Source organism: Aythya ferina, assembly GCF_964211825.1.
Source record: "Aythya ferina genome assembly, chromosome: 12".
NCBI classification, from domain to species: domain Eukaryota; kingdom Metazoa; phylum Chordata; class Aves; order Anseriformes; family Anatidae; genus Aythya; species Aythya ferina.
The window spans coordinates 2,387,135-2,413,381 of NC_140308.1; the positions used below are offsets into that span (position 1 = coordinate 2,387,135).

The 26,247-nt window shown below is 49.4% G+C and overlaps 1 protein-coding gene and 1 long non-coding RNA gene across 2 annotated transcripts in view; both read left to right on the top strand.

The window, feature by feature from the left end:
* The first annotated feature begins 7,417 nt into the window (after nt 1-7,417).
* Nucleotides 7,418-11,217, top strand: LOC311443196. The gene is made up of 2 exons (XR_014697118.1): nt 7,418-7,493; nt 9,646-11,217. It is a non-coding gene; the product is annotated as an uncharacterized lncRNA (long non-coding RNA).
* A 1,304-nt stretch (nt 11,218-12,521) lies between these two features.
* ZCCHC14 (zinc finger CCHC-type containing 14) overlaps nt 12,522-26,247 on the top strand; it is a 53,657-nt gene continuing 39,931 nt past the window's right edge. The window contains exon 1 of the mRNA XM_084533198.1: nt 12,522-13,549. Within this exon, the coding sequence (XP_084389324.1) occupies nt 12,986-13,549 (564 nt within the window). The 5' untranslated portion in view covers nt 12,522-12,985. The remainder of the gene's footprint in view (nt 13,550-26,247) is intronic.

Consider the following 26,247-nt stretch of genomic DNA (forward strand, 5'->3'; position numbering starts at 1 on the left):
CTCGCCGAGGTCTGGCATCCACCTTGGCACGGCAGAAACCTCAAGACGATGAATTTTCTGCAGAGCTGAAAGCAGCTCGTAAATAAAAGCAAAGTAGCCGGCCTTAACCAAACAAATCACGGCCTTCGTTTCAAGCCTTTGGGTTTGATGTCGGAGACCAAGGAGCGGGAGCGCTGCCGATAATTACGGGACATCTGTCACCCGCGTGTTCCTGCTGGTTTTGTCAGGAAATGCGGCTGACATAATGTGACGAGAAGAAACCTGCTTCGGAAAACGACTTGGCGTGCTGCTTTTCATCTTCCTCGCTGCAATGTGCACAGGCTGCTCCTGCCTGGCGGTGGTGGCCCAAGAAGCCAGCGTGGACCTGGGGCACCTTGTGTCTCATGGCTTTCCCAAATCCACTGGCCAAAGCTGTGCCCCCTCCCTCTGTCCCACCGTCGTCCTGAGAAGGGCTTCAACATGTGTGGGATTTTAAAACAATACACAACTTGGAGAATTTTTTTTGTTTGGGGCTGTTTTCTGGAAAGAACTTATTTTTACCAAAAGACACAAAGTCATTTTATTTATTTATTTATTTATTTTTAATTCTGAAATATCTCATTAAACTCCCTGCCTTCTGGAGCTGAGGGTTGTATGCATTGGCTTTCTCTCCAAAATGTCTTTCTCTTTTTCCCAGGCTCCAGTGGGCTAAAGACCATAACCTGGTTTTGCAGATGAGGAAACTGAGGCAGGGACAGTGGCAAAGCCCTCGGTCCTCTGCTCTGCCCCTTCGGCATCTGCCCTCGCTCGGACACGCAGGGCTTTAGGCAGGGCTCTCCTCTCCTCCCTGCCCCTCGCCCTCCTCAGCAAAGCCAAACGTGCAGCCAAAAACCACAGACACCCAGAAATCAACCAAGCACCAAGGTAGTTTGGCACCTGATTAGAAAGCTGGGATGGTTTTCGGTTTAATGGAGAGGCTGATGTGCTTACTTCGATGTGAATAATGAATGTTTGGAAACGCTTTGAGCAACGGGAACGGTAAGGACAGGGCACTTCACCACGCTCAGACAGCCAGTGGCAGCAGTTTCCCAGAACTGTTTGGACTCTTGCAACAGAGATTTATAATTCATAACAAAGAGAAATGTCTTTCATTGAAGCATGAAGGCACGGCAATGTAGAAGAGCTGACGTAACTCATACTCTATTCTTATGAAATACTGTCATGCCAGAGTGTCTGAGGATCTTTTTTTTTTTTTTTTTTTTTTTCTGAGCAGATAAACAGCTATGTAGGGATTTGTTCCATATTTGATGTCACTTCTCAAACAAGGTTTCTTTTTTACATCCCCCTTTTTAGGGCATTTAAGCAGATGCAGCCTGCACTTTGCAATCTGGACTAGTGTATTTACACTGCCTAAATACACGAAACTCCCTTGCTTTCCAAAAAAAATGGAGTAAAAGCTACCCTACATACCTCATAAGTTGTGTTTAAAAAACAAACAAACTTCCACAAAACTCAAAGCCAGGTTAGTGGGGTTTCCAGACCTGCTTAAGGAATCAGCATGCAGGATTCAGGAGTAGTTAACAACTGGCTGTATTACACGGTACCTATCAACGTGGGATTATCCACCAGGAAAAGAAAGGGCGAGGGATAAAGGAACATCACCCTAGAACAGCGAGACGTGCAGAAATCAAGCCACAAGAATCCGAAAACACCAGATTAACGCGGCTGTCACTGTCAAAGAGCATGGATGAAGAAGAAAAGGATGTTTCACTTTCCACTGGGATCAAACACGCACCTTGGTCCTGCCGACACCGGGGATCCCATCAGCACCAAGTGCTGAGAAATCCCTGCTGGGAGCTTCCCTTCCCTCCGCCTCCCTTTGGGGTTAGGGGATTTCCATGAGCCTTTTGGATGGAGAAGGGTCTCAGACTGAAAGTTAGTGCCAAACAAATGCAATTCCTGCCTTATATCCTACATCCCAGGCCTGGCACCTTTCTTAGTGAACCGAAGACCACGCAGGGGTCTGGGTTTTTAAAGTGAGGGCTCAAGACAAACTCTGGAGTGAAAAGCCTTGGAGTTGTTTCTTAAAATTGAAGATTTGGAGGAAACTGGCTTTAAGGCCACCTGCAGGCCCCCAGTCGATTTCCAGAGCTGCTGAGCACTCGGTTTTGGTCTTCAGCTCTGAAAGCATTGATCCAACATGCTGCCCTTGGCTCTGGATGCTGCAGAGCATCCTCTGCATCCCCTGCTGGGCTGGAGGCGCTCAGCCCCGCACAAGATCCATCCCTAAATCTATGTGCAAATCTCCAAAACAGCAATAGCTCATGGGGAGGGCAGCAGAGGGGCACGTCCCAGTAAAAAATCCCATCTGGGGAAAAACTTGAACCAGCTGGAATAAAATCTGGGCACAGCGGAGGTCAGTGAAGGCTTTGCCCTGGGTTTGAGCGGGGTTGGGATCACACTCGGTGCTCTGCCAGCAACAGGCGCCTGTTCCGGTGTCCCAAAAAAAACTCTGCAAACCAGAGCAGGCTGCTGCACGCTGCCCATGGCTTTCATCTGTCTCGAGTGTTTCCTATGTTTGTTTTCTTGGCCAAGCCCCAGGTTTGCCGAGCGCTGCACAGCACACGCTGCCAGCCCGCGCGCCCTCTGGTTTCGTCCGAGGTGGTGGGGATTTTCCTTCCCCGTCCCCTGTCCCACACCGCCGAGCTCCTTCCCCATGCTCCCATCCCCAGATTGGAGGCTTCTTCTTGCCCCTCGGCCACCACGGGACCGTAGCTCTGCATGAACCCCAGCCAGGCAGCTGCCACCCTTGTGACCCCGAGGAAATCACCACATGGCCTCAGCAAGCACCAGCCCTCAGCCACACTTGGTTCTGCTGAAAAATCGCTGTCTCAGACAAGTCACTTGCTCTTCCACCACCCATTTCATCATCTGTCGGCCAGAAATAATTCCTGGCACGTGATGCCAGTTTACAGGTCCAGCAGGACCAGCCTCCTCCCAGGGCTGGGGAAAAAAGAGCAGAAATCAGGCTTGTTTATGGGGCCCAGGGTTGGCCACTCATCCCATCTGCTCCGAGCTGCCCGCTGGGGCTGGGACAGGACCAGGTGGCTCCAAATGTTGGCAGAAATCCCCAGGAAAAGCTGTCAGGGTGTGACACAGAGCCGAGCCACACCAGGCTTTGGGATCCAGCCACACCAGCCTTTCCTTCCCATTGCTGCTCCCATCATTTCCCAGCCACCAACCCCAAAGTGTCGTAGCCCCCAGTTAATTTGTCCACAGGACGGATGTGCCCAGCACCACACCACGAATCCCTGCAGAGGCACGTGGAGAATGAAGGTGCCTCATCTCCCAGTGCCAGGCTGCTGGAAGTAACCAAATGATCTGAATAGTTTTTTTTTTTTTCTTTTTTTTTTTTTCTTTCTTTTCTTTCTTTTCTTACTTTTTTTTTTTTCCACAAATATTCAGATCTTGGGATCACGTTTCAACAGGTTCAAAACCAAAAAGGCGTCTTTCAGCCATCCCTACTGCGCTCTGTCCCTAAGTCAGCACTCCTTTTTGAAACCCCAAGATAAAAATCCCCTCTTACTTTATTTTATTTTATTTTATTTTATTTTATTTTATTTTATTTTATTTTATTTTATTTTATTTTATTTTATTTTATTTTAATGATTTCTCTTTCACACACTGGGCAGGGTGGAGAGCCCCCGCAGCTCCCCAGAACACCCTCCACCTCCCGCCCATCTCCAGCCCCAACAAGACCCCTCATGTCCAGGCTGGGCAAAGCCAGCTCTTTGCACCCCCATCCTTTTCTCCTACACAGGGACAGTCTTAAATGGGGCCTCCTGGACTTCAACCAACTTTCTCCAGCCCCAAACGAAGCCCATTAAAGACCCCCTGATGCCCCAGTCACACATGGCTGTGCAAGAAGGGCTTCTTGTTGCATTTATTTCACGTTAGAGCTGTCCCATCAGCTCTTCCCCGCCTGCATTTCACCCTGGAAGTTGAATTACTTTAGTTGGCCTGGCCGGGCAGCACAAGGAGCGGGTCCCAAAAAGGGCACGGATTTGCCTGGTCCCACAATGTACAGGGCAAAGTCACGTTCCCCATGATTTCTGGGGTGTGCAGCAACAGTAGGTTCCTGGCACCCTCTAATGGAAAAGACAAGTCACTGAATTGCCATTCCTCCGGCCTGCGAGTATTCTTGGCTCCTGCCTTTCTATTTTTAATCGAATATCCCAGTAAGAGCTCCTAGGGAGCTCGATGCACCCCACGGCATTGCGGACCCGTAAGATGTGCTGAGCAAATGTCAGGGCTGCACAGGGGAAGGAGAGGCTGCCCAGTGCCAGTCCCCAGCCCCGGCAGCCAGCACACATTGGGATTGCTGCTTTACTTATGGAAATGCGAGGCGATAGCTGATCATCTCTGACATTTTGTGCCTTGTTTGTGAATTTAAGACACGTGCCCTGGCCTTCCCGTTGTCCCCCCCTTCCCTCGCCGCATCAGTAGGGTGGCATTTTTGGGGTTGGTTTTCCAAGCTTGGCATCCTGGATGCACCTCATATCTCTGCCCATGTTGAACTGGGCTCTAAACAGAATTACTGCTTGAATTTTCTTTATTTTTTTTAATCTCAGCGCTCAGCCAGCGCCCTGCCCAGCAAAGCCTGGCCAAGTGCAGCTCTGCCCGCCGCTGCCCTGCCGAGAGAGGATGCAGAGCATCAGTAGGACTGCAGCCTTTTCACACCATGCCCGGAGATAAATAATATAAGGTAGATCACTGTTTAATGCAGTAAAATCTAGTTTCCAAGAAACATCCACCCGCAGCGGTCTCAAAGCTCGCTGCGGAGAGGTTTACAGACGTAGCCGCGCGTAAGGCGGAATTTCCCTTGGCAAAAAAAGCTCCAGGAAAACATCGACAGGGAAAGAAAAAAGCAAAGTGCCCCGAGCCTGGCGAATGTGCCATTGCTGGCAGCAGGTTTTAACGTGCCCGTGGCTCCCCGCACATCTGCCTTACAGCAGAGAGCACAAACCAGGGCCAAGTGCCGGATCTGAGCGCACTGCAGGGGACCGGCATCCCCAGGGGAGCGCACGGGACGTGTTTTGCTGGTAACTTTGAGGCACAGTCGAACACAGAGCTCTGGAGGTGAAAGCTAGTACTCGAATTCAGCAGGTCGCTTCTGAAAAATCCCTTTAAAAGCCTTTTACTTTGAGAATCCCGGTTTCCACAGCAACAAGACACACAGCGCTCCGCAGAGCCGAGGGCTATAAATAAACCCCAGATCCATAGTTGTGATATTAGCTCTGAGGGCCTGAAAAAAAAACGCCTCGTGGTAAGGAAGGGAAAGGATCGGTGCCGAAAGGAAGCACATTTAATGAGGAAAATGTGGCTCCTCGCTCGGCACACACGGCAGCTTTGAACAAAGGAAAAGCCACGCGGTGAGATCCTGCCTGTTCGCATGGTTTCAGAATTGGTGGGAGCGGCGCCTTGCAATCTCTGCCTTACTCGGGCTTCACCTCTGCCCCCCAAATGGATTTCTTAAAAACAAGAAGTGGCCTCTAGCCATCGTTTCGCTGCTTCTGGGGGAGCAAAAAAGCAGCCAGCAAAAGGCCAGACCTCAATGGCCTTATCCCTGTTGAACGTCGCCTGGCACACCAGCGGCTGCGCTGCCTCGGCTTTAGGTGCTGCCCCTATTTGAAAAAGGGGTTTCTACGCCTGCTAACTTTAAACACAGACCTAAATCCTACTCCTTTCTCTGAACCGGGCCCGCTGGCTGCTATGGGACTGCCTGCAGGGGACGATGCTATTCCCCGAGACACAGTCAGAGGGCAGGAATTCGGATCCAAGGCAGGGCTGTCCTTACCCCCTGACATCCGCCTCCGAGCAGAGACGCAATCCCACAAGGGAAGATAAATATTAGCTGTGCTCGAAGCAGGGAGGAAATTAAATAACTATCACATGGCATAAAAACAGGCTTGTCAGGGGAGAAAGAAGTGGTGGCTTTGAGCTCGCGGAACAGATTTGTATACAGTAGTGAGGAGGAGGAGATGAGGAAGGAGAAGAAAGGAAACACAAATCAAAGAGTTATTTGGAGTTTCCTCTGCTGCAGACAGAAGGTCCGTGTTATTCAAACAGATGTACTGCATGTCACCAGTTTTCTTCTGTTTGTTATTTTAAGGATGGTCTTAGGAAGAAAATAAATTCCTCTCCGAGGCTCTTTCATATCCATTTTAGGCAGTCTGTGGAGAGAAGCCCAAGGAGTGGGGCTGAGGAGATTCCTCCAGGCTGAGCTGGTGGAGCATCCTCTGCTCCCTCCCCGCTAGGGGATTTTAGGGCATTGCTGGGAGGGAACCCAGCAGCAGCTCCACCTCGGCTGGGGCAGAAACCCACCTCCAGCCCCGAGAAGCTGCCCTGCTGCTGCTCACTCAGCAGAAGGACCGGGAGGAAAAGTATTTTGGCACAAATATGGGCTTGGGCAAAATCCAGGGGATCCTACACGTGCCTGCGTGTAAATGGGTGGCAGTTCTCTGCCCGGAGAAGTCAAGTCTGCCTGGGGCTGGGGGGACATGGGATGGGGGAAATTCACTTTGGTGCCATCCCTTCGGACCCAAAGGTGCTGCATTCAGAGCAAAACTGCACCGGGAGAAGGTTTTGGTGGGAAAGCGACACCACAAACGTTATCCTTGTGCAGAAAAAATGAATAAAAATAAAAAAAATAGATGGCTGGCTGCAAGTTCTGGGCTCAGAACACAAATATTTAATTGCTGCACCTCCTGCCCTAGTGACATTTCTGGGTTGATTCGTGATTTCCAAAGGGTTTTCAAGATTTTGTGCCCCTCGGTACCACCTAGCCTGGGTAAAAGCAAAGCCAAGGACATAAAAACCTTCAGAAAACACATCAGGCACAAGACACATGGGACTGCTGCTGCTTTTCTTTACTGCAATTAAGTGATCCTCATGCAAGACATTTTGGAATTAGCCCTCTTAATAAAAATAAATAAATAAATAAATAAATAAACACCAAAAGCTGGAATTGATAAGCAATAGTAAAAATAAATAAATTTTAAAAATAAATAAATAAAGAATTGCAGAGGAAGCAGGCACCAGGCCCACTCTCTGGGGGCTCTGTCCTGCTCCCACTGAAATCAAAAGGAGATCTGGAGTTGGCTGCAGCGGGAACAGGAACAGTCCTTAAGGCACTAATTAGTACAGCTGGCTGAATAATGCATAATGAACAGTTCATTCAGCTAATTTCATCTCTTTTTCTATTCATGAATTGCCCGCGAACCAATCCCAGTTTTCCCATTTTGCTCGTCGTTCCGGAGTTATTTGTGGGCTTATGCAGGAAACAACCCCCAGCGCCCAGCACCGTGTCAATATTTGGTGTGTTCGCAGCGTGGGGCCGGCAGGTAGGGCAGAGGACGTTCCCTCTCTTCCCCGAGCTGATATTTCTGTAGCTGAGCGGCGTGGCAGGACTTTCAAAAGTCGCCAGGAAGCGCTGAACTTTACATTCGTTTTCGGTAAATATTTGTGCACGCTCCTTTCTTCCTCGGGCGTTTTAAACAGCGCGATTCCGACCAGAGGCAGAGAGACAGGAGGGCCACGATGCGAAACCCCCCCCGAGGAATGTCACTGGGATATCCAAGTAAATACTTCCAGATTTGCTTTTCCAGCTGTAAAGCTATGTGGCTGCAGCAAAGAGCTCGTGCACATGGGGTAACGGCTGAGATTTGGCATCAGCCCGTGCAGGGGGATGCCCCGGGAGCTGCACGTCCCTCCTGTGAAGCCCCCTGCCCCAAAATCCCCCTGCCCACGGGGCTCCTGCAGCCTGGAGCCCACGGCAGCCCAGCAGCTGCGCTGGCTCAAGGCAAAGGGAACTGAAAAGGATTGCAAAACACAACCTCGTTTTGTAAAGAGTCACCCGAATGTGACTTTCCTGGGGGGAGATGAAAGAGGAGAAGAATCCGGAGCAGGAGCCCAGAGGAAATAGCAGTGATTGGGACGGCGGGGAGGAGGGAGGCTGGCCAGGGCAGCAGGAGCTTCAGCAGGGGCTGAGCCATCACCATCCGTCCTTCCAGCCCCACAGGACAGGGAGGCAGGGGCAGAGAGGGGCAGGGACACCCGAGGATGTTTCTTTTGCAGCGGTTTGTGAGCTGAATGCGAGGAGGAAGGGAAGGGAAGGAAGCCGGGGGAAGCGTTTTGGCAGCCCGGGGCTGCGGGTTCTCGTGCTGAGGCAAACCCCATGGGGAGCCACGTGAAGGCAGAAAGTCTGCCCAGCTCCTGGGGCCAAGCAGGGATGTGCCAGGGGAAGGGACCCAGGGTTTGGGGAGCTCAGGGCTCACTCGTATTTTGTCTTGTGAAAGGTGACGGATGAGACGGGGTGACAACGGATGGGGTAGCTTTTTTTAGGGGAAGGCGAGCCCTTAGGAAAAAATAAATAAAATAAAATAAAATAAATAAAAAAGCCTTGTTGGAAGACGTGTGTGCCTGCCAATCTATCCGGCAGAGGGCAGTGCCACTTCCACACTCGTGCACACCCGCACAGCCACACGCCCTGCACATCACCGCCAGCCCCTCATCCCCCTGCTGTCACCGCAGTCCCCGCAAAGCCGCCTTCCAGCAGCCCCTGGCTGAACCCAGCGCTCTCATTTCAGGACTCGGAAGGCGTTTGGCCACGAGGGATGCTGCAGGCCTGACATCTGGCCTCATTTTTTTTATTATTTTTTATTTTTTTTTCCTTTTCCCCAAGCCCACGTGATATTTTTCTATGCGCTTCAAAGCCGGGGTTTGTTTGGTTTTGGTTGGTTTTTTTTTCTTTTCTTTTTCAAAACGGAGAGCTCCGACTCCAGCATCTGTGCAAAACCTTCCAGGAAATCACCCGTGGGCACAGAAGGGCTGGAGTGGACGTGCAGCACCAATATTCATCTTCCCCCCCCGTGTAGCAGGCGGCAGGCAACGCTGTGGCTGCTGTCACTCGCTGCATCCCAGCTGAAAATATGATGGGGGAGTTCAGGGGAGGGCTTGGGGATCAGAAAAATTCACTGAAGCTGAGATCGGGGGGGATCTTACGGTGTTGGCCTGCCAGGTTTTGGGTACGTTTGCCTACAGAAGTTGGCTTTCTCTTGGCACAGTGTCCCGGGACAGCCCCCAAAAGGAGGAGAGCTGGCTCTGGAGGGCAGAATGCCCAGCACAGCGAGCTCGTACCCAGGGAGATCTCTGCGGCTCTGCGAGGTGTTTTGCTAGAAGGCTTAGCAAAAACACTTCCAGGTTGCATTTCTGGCAGAAAGGCCAAGATTCGAGCCATGCTTAGGATGCCTAAAAATGCCAAACATGCAAATATTTCTGCCCATGTGCTGCCGAGCATTGAACAGCCTCCTAAGGGAAACAGAGAGATTTTAAAAGCTGATTCACAAATGCACTAAAAGACCCCCACGGGGGAGCCCTGTGGGCTGGAAGCAGCGGACACGAGGCAGCTCGGGGTAACTCAGCAGCACTTTTAACCAGCAGCCTCCCAAAGGAAGTTCTCCCTCTCATTTCAATGGGTAGAGATTCTCCTCCCCTGTTAACTCTCTGGATGGATAAAACTCTGAAATAGCTTCTTCTACGCAGGGTGTAGTCACCTCCCTCACACGAAACAATTTTAGTTAATTTTTATGTTTTTGGATATTCCAGCAATGTCGCATTGGGTCAAACACACAAGAAGAAGAAATAATCCCGGAGGATTTGGCAGAGGTTGAAGCCAAAGGAAAAGAAGCTCTTCAGCCGGGCTCCTTGGTGGAGCAGGATCGAGGAAACCTGAGTACAAGAATTCAGACCTTTAAGCTGGCAGGTGAGGACGAAAGCAGACGCGTCCAGTGTTGGAAAAAAAAATGGACCTTCTCCTCTTGCCTGACCAGGACATTCAGTAACAGCTTCTCCCTGTGCTGAAAACCTGAGAAGAAGGAAATAACCACACTCTCAGTCGTTATTTACTAATTATTCCTACAAGGGGTCTTCCCCAGCTGTTTGACTCGAGCGTGCACAAGCGGAATTTGCCCCAAAAGAGAAGGTGCAGGGAACAGGAGGGGTTTGGTGCAGGGCGCAGGCTGCACAGGGACCCCAGCACGACCTTCACTCGCACCCCGCTGCCTGGAGCAGGCGGTAACATGAGCTCCCACAAAGTTGATTTATTTTGCTGAGGGTGGTTCCTTGCTCCGCCGCTGGCTAGCCAGGAATTCTTGGTGGCTTGTGACAGAATTATATGTCAGGCTTCCTTCGGGTTCCCGAGGGCTTCGTCCAAAGCCACTTCTAATCAGAGGAAAGGCTCCCAGTTCATGCGCCACGCTTCAGATTCGAGTTTGCCTTCGTGTCTGGCATCAGGATGGGCAATTTCTGCTCTGGCTGTAAACCACAGCAAAATTCACATCTAACTCGCACTCAGGCACAGACTTAGACCTAGCTCCCTGGCAGAAAGGTTGAAGTCTCCAACTTGCCACGGACCAGGCGATGGTCAGATAGCTGACTTTGAGCACGGCGTAGTGCTTTTGGGATTAACACTGGGATAAAGCCGTCGATCCAAGCAGCAAGGCCACCAGAGGACTCGGCGTCCTCAGGCCGAGAGCCTGGGCTGCGCTTCGATTCAATGCAAACCTTTCCTAAGGGACTGGGAGCGCTTCCTCTGTTTTCTTGCATATCCCTTCCTCCGAGGGACAATACCGGGCACGGCAGGAAAAGGAAGTGCAGATGGTTTCCACCGCCCGATGGATCGCTACAAGGAGAGCACACAGGGAGAGGCTCGGGGATTTTCAAGGACCCTCTCACAGCAGGATCCTGCCACACAGAAGCGGGGTTGTGTAGCTGTACAATATAGGGCATTATGCAACCCCAGTAAGCCTCCTGCGGCTGCCTACTCCTGCATGTCAGCGGGACCTCAATAAACGCAGCCGATGGTCCACGATATTCCGAAGGGAAATAAAAAAAGGATAAGCTACCCGTATTTGGAAACTTTTTGCAATTCGTCTTGGCAAGGTGTATAATGAGATTTGCAATAAACCCTTGCCCAAAGGAAGACACCTTTTTCTCTTATACCAAGAGGAGCGTTCGCACAACTCATGCAAAAGCAAGCGGCCCTCGTGTATGTGTTATGTCCATCCCATAAAGTTAATGGCATTCAACTCAAGACACAAGGTAATGGAGCTTAAGGAAATATCGACATTAGCTTGTTTGTTTGTCTGTTCTGCATTAAATAAAAGGCCCAGTCCCTCCTCCAAGATTACAATCTATGCAATTGAGGGCTGGAAGCAGCCGTTGCCTGCCCGGGGCTGCGTTTAGATGTTATTCCTGGGCTTCTCCATGTGAAGATCCCCACCCATCTCGCTGCTGTGCCACGGGGCTACAACAGGCCCACAACTGAATCCCACAGAAAACAAAAAGGAAAAAAAAAAAAAAGGAAATTATGCATCTGCCTCCCGGCTGCTGGATGCCGCCCGTGCAATCTGTAGGCAAATCCGGCTCCGAGGGCAGTAAATTGCCTCAAATTTTGCATTGTATGCACTGATGCTGCCGCCAGCCAGAAAGCTGGTCTGGAAGAGTGGGAACAGGGGAAAGAATTACCATTTTAAGAGGGCTTTATGGTCTCTTTTGTTTCTATACTGTGTTTAGAGACAATCTGAAGTCAACTGCCAAACTGGCTTTGTGGAGGTGGCTTGGTTTGGCGAGGCGACTGCTGGTGCCAAAATTTTTTGGGGTTTTGGCACCGGCCCTGCCACCCCCATGCGCCAAATTTTGACATCGTGAAAGAGGAGGATGAGGGAACATGGTGCTGTGGTCATGCCCCTGGTGTACACATGGCTCCTTGTGGCTGAAATGGGTGTTTTTTTGACAGAAAGTGCCAGGAAAAGGGCACGTATTGAGGGACATGGGAAGTGATGAGCACAGGTGAGGGGGAGTCAGTGCACCTGGAACGAGAGGGGACGTGGAAGGGCAGATGTGACTGAAAAAAGTCAGTGAGTCGGGATGGGAGAACCACTAAAAAACTCCGTCAGGATGGGGGACAACTGGGTCAGTCAGTCAGGATGGGCGCCCATGACAAAAGCCAGTCAGGACGGGACACCCTGAGGGGACAGCACACCAGGAGCTGTTTAGACACAGCCCCAAGCCAGGGCCCATGGCCACAGGCCCGGCCCCATCGCCACAGGCCCGGCCCCATCACCACAGCCCCCGGCGGCTCCAGCCCTGTCGGTCACGGCCTCAGCCCAGCCCCTCAGGGCCGGCCCCGGGGCTGAGCCCGGCCCCCTCCGCCCCGCCGCGCCCAACCGCCGCCTCGGAGCGGCCCCACACAAAAGGCGTCCATTCCCGCCCCTCCCCTATTTAACGGCCCCTCCAGCCAATCAACGCCGGGAGGCGGGGCCAAACCCTACCGCTCCACCCCCTCACGGGCCGGGAGGCGGGGACGAGCGTGCCCACCCACCAATCGCCGCCCGCGAGTAGCGCCCTCATCCAATGGGCGGCGCCGGTAGGCGGGGCCGGGCGGCGGGGTCAGGCCGGGAGTGGAGGCGCTCCGCCGCTCCTTTCTCTCTCTCCCCTTCCCTCCAGCTCCGCTGCCGGCCGGGGCCTGCTCACCGCGGGATCCCTCCGCCGCGGCCCGGCGGGGCGTGCGCGTGCTGCGGCCGCCCCCCCACACCCTTTCGGAGGTACACCTCCGCCCGCTCGCTGCCTCACCGGCCGGGGACTACTTCCCTTGGCCGCCACCCTGCGGGACGGGGCCGGGCCCGGCCGGGGGATGGCGGCGAGCGGCTGAGGCCCCGCGAGGGATCAGCAACGGGCGGCGGAGCCCCTCTCCGGGCCCTACCTCAGCCTCCAACCCCGAGGCCTCAAGCGCTGAGGAGCCCGGCCCGGCCCGGCCCTGCCCGCCGCCGGGGGCTGCCCCTCAGCGCCGGGCCCCCGGGGCCCCCTTCGGCGAGGAGGGGGCCGGGCGGGGGCCTCGGGCTTGCGGTTTGCCTCAGGGGCTTTGGCCGGGGCCCGGAGGAGCACGATGGTGGAGAAGCGGTGCCCGCGGTTGCAGCGGGACGGGGTGTACCGCTGGTTCTCCGAGCTGCCGTCGCCTCAGCGCGTGGAGTTCCTGTGCGGCCTGCTGGACCTCTGCATCCCCCTGGAGCTGCGCTTCCTCGGGGCCTGCCTGGAGGACCTGGCCCGCAAGGACTACCACTCGCTGCGGGATTCCGAGATCAAAGCCAACAACCCGGCCGACCTGGGCAGCCTGACCAACCTGACGGACGAGGTGGTGCGCAGCAAGCTGCTGGTTTCCCTCGCCCTGCTGGGTTCTGCCCACCGTGAGGCGGCCGGGGTGCTGTTCCGCACCCTGACGCACATCGACTCGGTCATCAACAACTACGGGCTGCAGCTCAACGAGGGCCGCACGGGGGACGAGTTCCTGTTGCTCTTCACCATGGCCTCCAACCACCCGGCTTTCAGCTTCCACCAGAAGCAGGTGCTGAGGCAGGAGCTCACCCAGATCCAGAACATCATGGCCAGCACCAGCAAGAACCCCAGCACCTCCGCCCTCAACGCCGTGGCGACCTACCCGGGCTGCCACAAGGTGGGTGTCCGGCTGGCCCCGTGCCTGCTCGGAGCCTTCGGCTGGGATTTTAAACCTCCCTTCTTCCTCCAGGGGCAGGCGTTTTGGTAGTAAATGGCAGCCCAGGGGGCTGGCAGAGGTTGCTCGCCTGGATGGTGATGGGGGCGGTGGGCTGCGGGTGAAATACAAGGGGTGCGTGGAGTTTTTTGCAGGCTCGTGGCACTCGGTGGGAAGGGGTTCCCAAAATGATGGCCAGGCAGCAGCATGAGCATGAACTGACTGCTTCTGGTCGTGCTGAGGGGGCTGCCCTGCCACTTGTGTGGAAGACCAGCAGTTTATTAGGGGAAAGCCACATCTAATGTCTCTGGACGTTGGAGCAAGCATCTGGTTAAAACCATTCCCCTCAAGGAAGCTGGAAGGGAGAGGCAGCTTGGGAAGTAGCTGTCCAGGGGCAAAGGCGTCTTGGTGGGGCTGGGTTTTGGTTAGGGGAATGTGATGGCCAACGGTTAGGGTTTGATGCTGAACTTCATGAAATGTGATGGTCGTCTGTCATCGCGGGGCTCCCCGTTATTGATCCTGGTGTCAGTGGTTCGCCACCATTAACTTGCTGTTCGCTCATTCAATTGCCAGCAATTAAGCGAGGCAGTAACGAGATATGTTACTGACCACTTAAGTGCTCCTCGCCTGCTACCAATTAGGGAGCCAAACCGGCTCATTGACTGAATTTAACCTGCTTTAAAGTTCAAACCGAGTCCCAAGGCAGTGGGTGCGTGTGAGCAGCTAACGGGCTGCAGCTTCTGAGGATGTCCTGACTCAGCCAGCAAATAACCAGTTGCCCTTCTGTTGGGAAAGGTGCTGCATACCTGGGGGCTACAAAAATCCCCATATTGTAGTAATATCCTAAATAAAGCTGTTGCTGAGGGCTCGGTGTGGGTTCCATTCAAGTTGAGCATCAAATCTGCCTGAGACAAATTTATGCTTCCCCGAATACAAATTTTCTTCCATTTTATGTTTTTTTTGGTGCTGCTGCTTTAAGTTTAAACTTTGGATGAGTGTTATTAAACTCACCGTTTCTCCTTTTATCTCCCCCTCCTGCGTCTTTAAGCAGTGCTTGTTTCTGACCCTGTCTTTTAAGGGGAAGGAAGAAGAGAGCATGGGAATGCCTCTCTGTTCAGTTTAAGCCTGCATGCGAATAAAATATAGATGGAAAGACTACTTCATGCAGGACGTAAAAGGGTATAATTAAAACCAGAGCGAGCTTCCTTACAGACAGCTAACTAACTGCAACTTCCCTAATTCAAAAGATGCGTGGACCCTGGGTCTGAAAGGGAAGGTTGTAAATCACTTCGGAGTTCTCCCAGAATAAAATGAGCAATAAAAAAAAAGATGAAATTGCACGGGCAGCAACGCTTTTTTGGAGTATCCTTTCAAAGCTTCCCAAGCAGCGCTCGTTCTGCGCGGCTGAAAAACTCCGGCGCTATTTAAGTCAATCTAAGATGGACGGAGAATCCATCCTACCATTTCTCCTGCCAGCAGGAAAGTGCACGGTACAGTCACTTGCTTGTTTTTTCTTCCGAGCACGTTGAAGGGTTGTCTCTTAAACACACATTTTTATTTATTTATTTTTTTTTAGAAGCTGGTTTTGAAGAAAACCGGTAGCTAAATATAGACCGAGTTCAGAGGGAAGCAGAAAAGGTGATTTTTGCTTTCCCTCTCCTGAATGTGCGCTTTGTTTGCACAGATGCAGATTTCCCTCCTTAAAGGTTGTTGAACTTTGTAGATGTTGATAGCTGGGTGATTTGGCTGCTTTTGGAGTAAGTAGTTGGCTTAAAACGCGACTTGGATGAAGTAAGTGGAAAAAAACAATGTCTTTCTCCATTCAGCCCTGCTTAAATATGCACAAATAAATTCCAGCGCCGTGCGCTTGGATCTTGTGATGTTCCCAAGTTCTGTTGTGACAATACTTGTGTTGTAACAGCACCTAGAGAAAAACAATGCAGATGTCAAGAGAAAGTGAGCTGCCCTGGGCTGCCGCCTGCCAAGTCCCGCGCTCTTCGTCCTCGTCAGAGCTGGAGGAGAATTTCTTCCCTGGAGCCAGCGCTTTCTCGTCACTCTTGCTGCTTTACTACAGCTCGAGCTGTGCTGAGCTGATCCCCGCAGCCAGCGCTGTGTGAAGGCTGCTCCTGAATTCTCCAGTGTGAGTCTGTTCGAGCTCAGCCTTTGGAAAGGAGCTGAAGTGGTCCTGAGAAACTCTGGGGAGCTGGATGTGCAATGGCATGCGGATAGGGAGCTCTTTGTGACCAGGGCTGCTCATCCTTCAGCATTTCCCTTGGGCTGAGTGTGGGAATAGGGGCTGGTGTGTGTGTGATTACCTGTATCTGTGTAACTAGAGCTCTGATCAAATTCTTGATGAGTTACTTATAACTTCTTTGTTGTGTTTTTTTTCAGGGAGAAGTGACAAAAAAAGTAGTTAGGTCATTGAACAGTGTTTTTGTTGACTTTACAGACACAAACGGAAATGTTCTCCTTCTGTGCAGTCCATCCCATTAAAATCTGTCCCAGCTTGGTGTGAGCTACAGCTTTTTTCCAAAGGATTGCAGCTTGCAATCCTCCTTCCGTCTCTCAGCTCTCTCGAATATTACAGTAACCTCTCTCCAAAAATACTGTGTATAAGGTAGTCAACTGCGACCCGTTGATACAAAATTACTGCACAAATCTCATGATTCAAGTTGCTTTTGGGGTAGGTAACAGCCCTTCGAGTTGGTTAGCGATACAAATCGCTGCTTTTTTGTTGCCTGACTGCTGCAGGTGCTGAACGCAAGGAGACTCGAAACAGCTGCCTTCAATTTTGGGTTTAACTTTTGATTTAACTGCACAGGAGAACATGGCTCTAAGTAGGTCAGTAATTATTAGATTCACGGTTTCTGCTTGATAGTACGAAGTGAACGTGAAGTTTCCCCGAAGTAGGGAGAACACTGCCCTCTGTGCAACAGAGAGCAGCTTTAGTCTGTGTCGGAAAATGACAGCTGCTGCCCCTTGCCCCGTATTTTCTCTTGGTTTTGGGTGGTGTTAAGGCTTGCGTGACTTGAGGCGTGGATTCCTCAGACTACGTCTATGTAGGCATAAAATCCAAGGCTGCTGTATGTTTTTTAAAAACTGAAATGGTGCAAATTGCCTTCAGATGCAGCCCAGGCATACATCTCAAGAACCTTTTAAACCCTTTGTTCCTATGATTAACCGTAATGGGTTTATTTTTTAACCGAAAATGATGCAACTGAGAGTGTTCAGGCGGTTCCTGTGCCTCGGAATGTCTTTATTCAGCTGTCTTTGATACCTTTGCCACAAAGGCAGAGTGCTTTTCTTGTCGGCAGTCAGAGCCCAGCATCTGAAGGCTCTCTTCTGCGTGGTGCTGTGGGTGCCTGCTCTCTTCGTAGAGCTGGAGCTGGGCTCATTGGAGCAGATCACAACCAGGAGCCAAACGTCTCCTGCCACAAGTGTGTGCATCCAGCTGCACGGCACATGGTTGCTGCTGAGTTGGTGCCCCGCAAGGAGAGGAGAAGTCTCAAAGCTGTCTCCAAACATCTCGAGCCACCCATTCAGATTTTTACCCTGTACAACTTGTCAACTAACGCCTTTTTTTTTTTTTTTTTTTTTTTTTTTTAAACTGTGGGTGAAAATGTAGGGTTTATTCATTCTTGGTTGGTTTTTGGGCTTTAGCAATGCTGTCTTTACACAACCCCTTGCTCTTGTCTTGTAGATAATGATCACCAGGACCTGCTTGGACTCTGGAACTCCTCTAGACATGAGATGAATCTCTGCATGGGCTGATGTTTTCTGTGAGGTCTAGGATCAGCTAGTAACGCTCTGGACATCCCCAGAAAAAAAGAGGGGAAGTGATTTGTGAATCTGCCACCTTGTGTTGCTTAATCCACTCAGTAAGGCCGTTGTGTAAAGCAAGGGAAATAAGATGAAGCTTTGGCCCCTTAGCTCCTGCTCTGCTGGCTGTGAGCTCCCCGGTGCAGTCAGGCAGCGGTCTGGTTGTGGCTTCGGCTGCAGAAGCAGGGTCATAAATAGCAGGAGGTCGGAGTGCTTGTTTGCAGCTGAGAGGAAACAGGAGTCAGTGACACTGCACTTCAGGACTGTTTCGGGTTGAGGGCTTGTGAATGGGAAGAGGGGCTCCTGCCCAGTCAGCTTCCAAATACTGCACCCACGTCTATTTCCAGTTTATAGCATAAGATGCTATTTTTCTCCTCTGTTAATTCCGTAGGCTCATCTAAAACCTAGAAATAACTGAAGGGTGGGGACTGGAGCTGTGTAGAGCTGGTGGTCTGTTCCCTGTTACCTTCGCTGTTTTCTCAGCACCGTTTGCTGCTGGTAATTCAAGTTCCATCTTCAAAAATCCCCGGATTCCTATTTCATCTGTGGAATGATGAGCTGGAAAAATACTACTTGGTAGGTCGGAGCAGAGTCCTTACAGCCCTCACAGAGTAAGCGATCCAGCTGTTAAGTGATCTGTCAAGTGCCATTATGGCTCTTGTGCTGGCTTTGTAGGGATGGAACAAATTATGGAAAAACTCAATTTTAGCTTCCTGAGCAAGAGAAGGTATTTCACAGCTTTAGTAGATTACCACGTTAATAGCAATTGCTGGCTAGATCTAGGTGTTTATTCATTGATACTGGTGGTTGCTCTCTTAGGAATGATTGCATTTTCAGAAACAGGTGAAAATCAACCTGGGGAGCTGCAGAGGCAGCTTGCAGCTGGTGGTGGGTCCCAATCCTTCCTGGGTATTTAGTGTTCTGGGTACTTGAGGCAACGTGGATCACACACACTGACTGATCCTCCAGTTAAGGAACGTGAGGTTTCCAGTTCTGGCTCCTTTCTCACCAGTACCCTTGTTTGGAAGTTGGATCCAGCTTGGTTGAAGTGGTTCGGTCTTGGACCCGCGATGATTTCAGGAATGAGCTCAAAATATAAGGGAATCCTTGGAAGACGGGGGTCTCGTGCAGTAACGGTATTCATTACCACCAAATTCATTTTCTGTAATCATACGATGTTGTATGATGGACTTGATTTTGAGAATCTAAATGAGCGCGCTTGGAAAATGGACTTCACATCCAAACAGCAGGGACAGAGCAGCCAAAAACCCCCACCACACTTGTGTTGAGCTAATAATGTTTTTTTCCGTGAGCTGTTTTCCCTTTTTTTTTTTTTTTCTCAGGCTGAATGAAGTTTTGTTTCAGGCGAGCGTTCCACTTCACTTCTTATTGACTCTTCTCTAGTAATGGCCTGGTGAGTGTCAGTCGTCAACCAGACGACGCTGAAGTAGGCCTCATCTCTTCTGCAACAGAAAAAATGCCTACCAGGAGGTGCTGTGCGCCTTGAACCTAATTGAATCGGCGCACAGGCTGTGTGTGGATCCTGCTGGGAGAAGCAGAGCCAGCAGCAGCTAACCACACCTAACAGGCGTTCCAGTGTCTGACTTCAAAGGTGCTGAACAGCATCCTTGTTTGGGAGTATTAAACCGTATGGTTTAGGGTGTGTTTTTTTTTAAAAAAAAAAGCTTGAATTGCTAAAGCTGAGATCCTGTGATCCTTTAGGTAGTTACTAGGTACAGGCAGTGCCTGTTTCCAGCAGGCTGGAGCTCTGCTTGTTCCTTGGGACTTCTCAGTGCCACTGTACCTGTGATAATTCTCTTAAATCTGCTCTGGCGAGGAGCAATTTAGTCCCATTGCTATGATTATCCCCTAATAAGTGTTTGAAGGGATAAACTTTTTAACAAGTGTGCAGGCCAACATGCGGTTTCAGGCTTTTTGCAAATAGCTCCCGTAGTCCAAAAATAAGATCAATTGCTTAATTAAAATGAAGCTCTTACTCTTAGAGACCTGCCAAATGATGATGATAAATAGTAAAAGTGATCGCTTCTCGTGTGTAATATGAATTCTTGTCCGTGAGCAGTTTTATTATTTAGGTGGATGCTGAGGAGGGGAAGGAGAGAAAACAAATTGCTTCTGCCAACCTCGTTAATTTGGTGATGCTGCAGAGGAGATCGGGGTGGCGATGAAAGTTCTACCGGGGAAATGCTTATGGCCTCGTTGCTTGGACTGCAGTCCTGCAGATCTTAGAATTGCCTCTGCTTGTCCTTTTTCCTCCAAATATATGTCCTGGCCCTGTGGTGGCAGCTTCCCATCCCTGCAACGGCAACAGGAGGTCAGCAAGCTCCAGGTCAGCAGTGTTGACATTGTAAAGGTTCATGGCATCAAGGACAGAGGATGTGTGCAGCAGGTTCTGAATCCTTGGGAAGTTTAAGGTAATCTTCCCTTCTGGCGACTGCTTTCAGCTTTTGGGAGTGTTCAGATGAAGAGGCAGGGAGGTACTGGTACGTCAGGGCTGGGATGCCGAGCAGGATGGGTTCTCAGGGCTGACCGTAAGGAGCTCTGTGTTTTGGTTTTGAGGTCTTTTTGATGGTTGCTTGGCTTGTAAGATTCAAATTTGAATTGTTTTCCTTCAAAGCAACAAAGAAAACACCTATCTTGTCATCTGTCTCTTCTGAAATAGGCGAGGTGTGCCCCAGGGCTAGAATTGAAGAGCTCTGTGCTAGCGGTGTGGGTGAGCTGCTTGCACTCACGTCCTGCCCAGTCAGTTACAGCAAACCGTGGAAGATCAGGTAGATGAAACAGGCTGTTTTGTAGCTTACTAAACTAATGCTTTTGTAAAGTTTTCTCTGAGTTTTTCCCACCAGAGTTGAAGCTTTAACTCACAGAGCATCTCTTCAGCAGGAAATCCCCCGTACTCTGCCTGTTTGGCAAGCTGCTGTGGTTAACTGTTGGAGATTGCATGGGGGTAGCGAAAAATGCTGCATTAGCTAAAAGTAAAGAGTTCTGAAACTACACTGCGCTGCTTTGTTTGTTTGGCTGACGGGGTAAATGCTCATCTTTGCACAAAATAGTTGCCAGGTGTCTTAAGTGTTCCTTATGGCTGCCTCAAATGGCATTCAAACACAGCACAATGTGATTCAAGTCCAGTTACCGTGCAGCAGATTTATATTCCTAGTATTAAAGTGTTCATAATTCTTTAAGCAAAGGATTTTTTTTAGCGGAGCTCAGTCTATAAAGCATAATTCAGACTTTTTCGGTCCATCTGCTCTCGTGAATTTGTAGCGGAGCCTTGTAGCAGGTGCATGATTATCCTGTAGTATTTAAGTACTGCATGCCTCATTTCATCCCAGTAATAGTCTCATAGGACAAAAGCAACCAATCTATTATCCTGTTTTATTGTGAAGAGCCTCTTCACCCTTTAGAATTCAAAGATGGATACCTTTTTTAACCAGCTTCCTATGAGAATAGGTGCAGGACCTTTTGTTTCTGTTGAAAATCAGGGACGCGTCTGACCTGATGGCGCCTGGTGCTTCTTTTTTGATGGACACCCTCAGAACTGCATGAATTTCCAGCACTTCGAGCTCTATTTAGGTTCAGCAAAGCAACAAAACGCATCCGAATCTGTGTCGAGGACTTCACGAGGTGTGTGAAAAGTTAGGGATGTCTGTGGGAGCTTCTTAAACATTCTTGGGAAGATCAGTAGGACCCTGGAAAAGGCGAATTCCTTAAAATTTTGTGAATTCTGGTGTGAGAGCACACAGGTATTTCTACACAGAAGTAGAAGCAGAACCGGTGCCTGAGGCTATGCTTTCACAGGCAGCTGGGCACACTAATGGCTTGTTGCTGCTCCATCCTGCTCCTTCTGGTTTTGCAGTCTTGCTGTTGGGCTGCACATCCCCGTGTTGCTTGCTGTGCTTTCTGGCTCAGCCTTAATCTATCGAACAGTCTCTTGCGCTGGCAGACTGATGCTGGAGTGTTAGCAATGCAGGTTTGTTTTTTCAGATGGTTTGGGAACCCGAGTTACAGATCTTGGGTTGGCAAAAAGCTTATCTGCCTAAGCATGCAGGGGCTGTATCCTTGCCATCAAGCTGGAGCGTTAAAGACCTTGGTGTTAACCTCAAACTAAGCTGCTGTTAATGCTCGCTAATATGAGACTTGCAGGAGTCAATGGAGCCGACTGTTTTCTCCCTAGCATTCAGTATTCCAACTCCTGGGTGCACTCTTGCGTGTTACCTGCTCCGGCCTCAAGCACGAGGGCCAATGTCAACCGTGAAAAACATTTTTGGAAGGGGAATTCCAGTGGCAAGCAGTGGCAGAAGCGCCTCTGTTGGACTTTCCCAGTACTTTGCTGGCCATCTTTGAAATCCGAGCACCACGTGAACAACTTTTCCTGCACAATGAATTGGAAAATGTGTTCCTGTGTGGCTTTCAGCTGCAGCCATAACATCTTGCTTAGCTGACTTTGTTCTTAAATCTTGTTCACTCTTTTCCTGTGTAACGCATGACCTAAATTTCATGCCTAAATAGGTATAGAAAACGGTATTTTATCCCACTTAATTTTTTTTGAGCGAGTTCTGCGCTGGGATCCTATATCATTGTTTCCTTGAATTATAGGTCAGGTTACATTGTAGGTAGCAAGCCATGTTGGTTTGTTAGCGTTGGCTCCGTTTCAAACTAAGTCAGCAAATACTTTGCTATTAAACCATATATTTTCTGCGTTCTGTTTAGTTATCCTTAAAAGGAACGCCTAAATGTTGTTTTGCTTTAAAAAAAAATAATTCTCACCGCATTAAGTTTGACCTCTATCAATCCTGTTCTTTTTATGAAAGGCTTTCCTGTGTTAAATAGCTGCTAGGCGCTGTCCCTGGGGAGCACAGCTGATGCTTCCTGAGTCTGGCTTCAGAGATTTTGCATTTTTTGTATTGACTTCAGCTGTCCTGCTGTCTTGCTGGTGGCAGAGCCCAGTTGAGGCAGCAGTCATTGAAAGAGAAACGGCACCTGCTGAGGTGTCTGCTCCTGGTCGTTTTTGTTATGTGGCCTTTGCTGCCGGCTTTCTGCTGGGTGAAGGATTTAGGAGAGCTTTCCAGAACCTGTTTTCTCTTTCCAGAACGTGCTTTGTCTTTCCGAAGAAAAATCTGTGCCTGTTGGTGCGTCTGATGCCGAGGAGGAAATCGCTGCGCTCCACCGAGAAGGGCGTTTGGCAGTTAAAAAGGGAAAAGTGTGATAATGGTTGAAAGTCTGGCCGTGACTTCTTGACATATTTGATATCCTCAGCCTGCGAGTCCACAGCAGTCATTTCTGGTCCTGGCTAACTGCTGGGGGCCTTGGGGGCGATGTGATCTGGGGTGTGTGGTGGGAAGGATGCGCTCATCGTAGCTGATTTTGCTAACTTCACTAGTACGGAGCATGAGGCACAGAAGAATTTGGGCTGAACCTCAGCCAGTCATTGGGGATGATGAATTTTCTGTGTTACTTTTGAGCGTGGCTACTGCTTTCTCTTGAAATTCAAGAGGCAAGCTAGCTTTTTAATCTGGAAAATCAAAATTTATCTGTGAGCCAGGTGCTTTGCTATGGAGAGAGAAGGCACAACCTTAGAGCTGAGTAGAAAAAGGTGTGAGAATCTCTTCTGCACCCATTTGAGTGCATCTTCTTGGTGAGCCCACGGGCCACTGATGTTGAGATAAGCCCTGAATAACCTAATGAAGAAGGGGATGTGTGTATCACGGGGCTCTTCTCCCCGTCCCTTCACAAAACACAGGGCAAAGTCTGGAAATAGGTGTAATGAAGAATCTTTTATTGCTTTATCTCTCCAGGATTGCTGTTGTATTTGGTAAGTCTTCGTGTCCTGTTTCTGCTAATGAGCTCAAAAAGAATTTAGTTTGAAAATCCAGAGTCTTCTCTTCAAACGCCTGATGCTGTGACCCCTTAGACCTTGAACGATTTGCGACTGTTTCTGCTTTTATAGGATGTCACTTCTGTGGTTTGTGAGGATATACAGCCTGCCTATTTCTGTCTTCTGTGAAAGTTAGTGCCTTACTGCGGACTCTTACCGCTCGAGAAAACAAGCCTGTAGCAGTTCTGGACCAGCAGATCCTTATTCTTTAATGGCATCCTGCCTTTCTTCAGAGATATTAGATCCTAAAAGGTCCAAAGCTCAAACCCCGAAGCTCACCGGAATGCCTTGCTTTATTTAGAAACTAGTTCCTTGTTAGAAATTCTGTTTTTAATCAGGAGCTGGTGCGCAGCCCAAGGCAGGGGTTACAGCAGCGTTTAGATACGGTGAATATTCCTCCTAGAAGCTGTCTGAAACTGAGTTTGTGCAGCTTGGTTCGGTGAAGTCCTTCCTGGGCATCTACTGTTAATCTTTCACGAGTGTTTCTCCCGGCCCTCCAAGGACAGTAACTTCAGCAGTTCACAGCTGATGGATTGTTCCCGTGTTTTTTTTGGCCTCCTCGTATAAAAAGGCTGTTGCATCTTTGGAAATAAATCTCTGATTTGCGAAATATGTTTCATGAATTCACTTTTCGCAAACAAATCCAAAGCTTTGCGATATTGGTGTGTTTAAGTCAGTGGAAAAAATGATTTGCAGCCTGGAACAAAAGTTCTGAGCAGGCGGAGATTCGCTTGGTTATAACACCATTCAGCTCGCTAACGAAGGGCTCCATTTGGAACTAATCAGAGCTTTGTGATTGTTCTAGGCCAATTTGAAGCTGCTTCGCTTTGATGTGCGCCTGAATCCGAAAGTATATGAGCTCAGTCAGGACATATGGGCTAAATTAATCTCTACCGAGCATACAAAAAATTAAATCTTCGTGGAAAGAATGGGAGGTTATTTATAAACAACATGCAGATTTCCAGCTGCACGTGATGCTTATTGTAGGGACAGTGGAGAGGAGGGAACACAAGAGGTTTACTAAGATATTGGGATGAAAACTGCTTGTTTAGAGACTTTTCCTGAAACCACGTGGCTATGTTCTTATCCACTTTCAGGTATAATTTCTATGTGCTGGTAGTTCTGAATGCTTGGAATCTGGTTATTTAGGATAACAGAGTCTTGCCTGAATCTCATTTTTGAGCTTTCTCCGATATTTAGTTGCCCTTCTGAATCCTTCCCTTGCTGGGAGGACGGTGGTGACATTGCTCAGCCCGCTGGAACTTCCTCTCAGCAGCAATCCGCTGGAGTGAGTTTAATGAGCTCCAGGAAAGAACCAGTGTGAGATAAGCTCTTTGGAAAAGGCTGACTTTGGCAAGGAGACTTAAATTATCTCCCCATTCCTTCAAGCTTAACGTTTAATTGGTCGTCTTTTTAATGCGCAAGCTTGATGCTAGGTTTTTCTTATTGGTGAAAAACTGCCAGAGAAGTGTACAAATAAAGTTTTTGGATCAGAAAGCAGACTGAAAGTGCTGAAGGGGGTCAGGTGCTTGTCGTCCTGCTTTCTCCTGACGCTCATCTGTCTTTCTGGATTGATTTCTTTGGTGCACATGTAAGCTATTTTATGAATGCAAGTGTACCAAACCCTCCACTTGTGCCACTGCCTTAAAATGTGCATACAAGTCTATAAATGTCAGCCTTTCAATGGAGCTTACAATAGCTAATTGTATAAAATTAGGAGATGCTATTTTTGACTCGCATTGTGCATTCTGACTGATGTCGATCTGTAAGGCTAATGGCAGGGCGAGGATTGTTTTAAGTGTACATTGTCCCAGCTCCTGATGCTGCCTCAATTAATCAGGGGCTGAGCGAGCCGGGTTGGATGCAGGGAACTAGTCTTGGTCTTGGTTACCATCAGCGAAGGGCAGTTAAATCAAGATGCACTCTTCCTCCTGTGATTTGTGAAAGGCCAAAATCACTGTTTGCTTCTGATCAGAGCTCTACATACTGCAGGATTTTACATTAATTTGAAATGTGGCAATTGAAATGCAAGCAGTGCATTAGTACGAGTGCTGTTAGTAGCCTTAACTACCTCTTTACAGCACATTTCCCTCTTTCAGCTGCTTACACCCTCCCTGTTCGGCGCTGCTAATGTAACTGTTCATCCACTTCTGCTTTTCATTACCTAGAAAACAAGAGAGTAATTGCCTTGCTTATGAGGCAGGCGTTGAATGTTTTGCCACAAGTAATAGATGTTGTTGTGTTGCTGCATAATTGTGAATGGCCTTGTGGACAGCAGCTAAAGTGGGCAGTGTTCAGTTCTGCTTTTTCTAGTGACCTGTGTTTTTTTCTGTATTTTAAGTAACGGTGGGAATAGGTTTCTTATGGTAAACGCAGTTTATAAGGTACGTATCAGGCTGTGAAGTCTGTTTTGATGATGCAGCCTACTGCCCGGGCATCCTTTGTGCAGTTCTTCGTTGAAATCTGATCGTGATAGCAGTCTTTCAAATGGCAAAGACAAGAATTAGCTTTTCTCTAAATTGGACTTTGTTCCTCGCAATCCATGTGGAAACACTTTGAAATGCCTTCAGTCTGCATCTGTGCAGTTGGATGACATAACTTGAAAATGACGGCTGCTTTTCAAGAGCCCTTTTTTCCCCCAAGTTTTCTTGCTGAAGAGTTAAGAACTGCAGCGCCGAGAGGTTAATGGCCCTGCAATATCTCCGCGATTGACTGCTGTGTGACTATTGTTTAAAAAAGAATTATACTTTAAGTAGCTTTATAGATTATCTTGGCTAATCTAGATTTGTGAATAGCTGCTGACTAAAACAACTTCCCTGAACTGTTACTTGTGGAATATCAATAGTGACGCCGCTGGGTTTTGGAAGCATACATCTCACCGCCTTCAAAGCAGCCCTGTTCACCCTGGAGGAGCGTGCGGGGTGTTTGAGCACCTCAGTTTATTAAACTG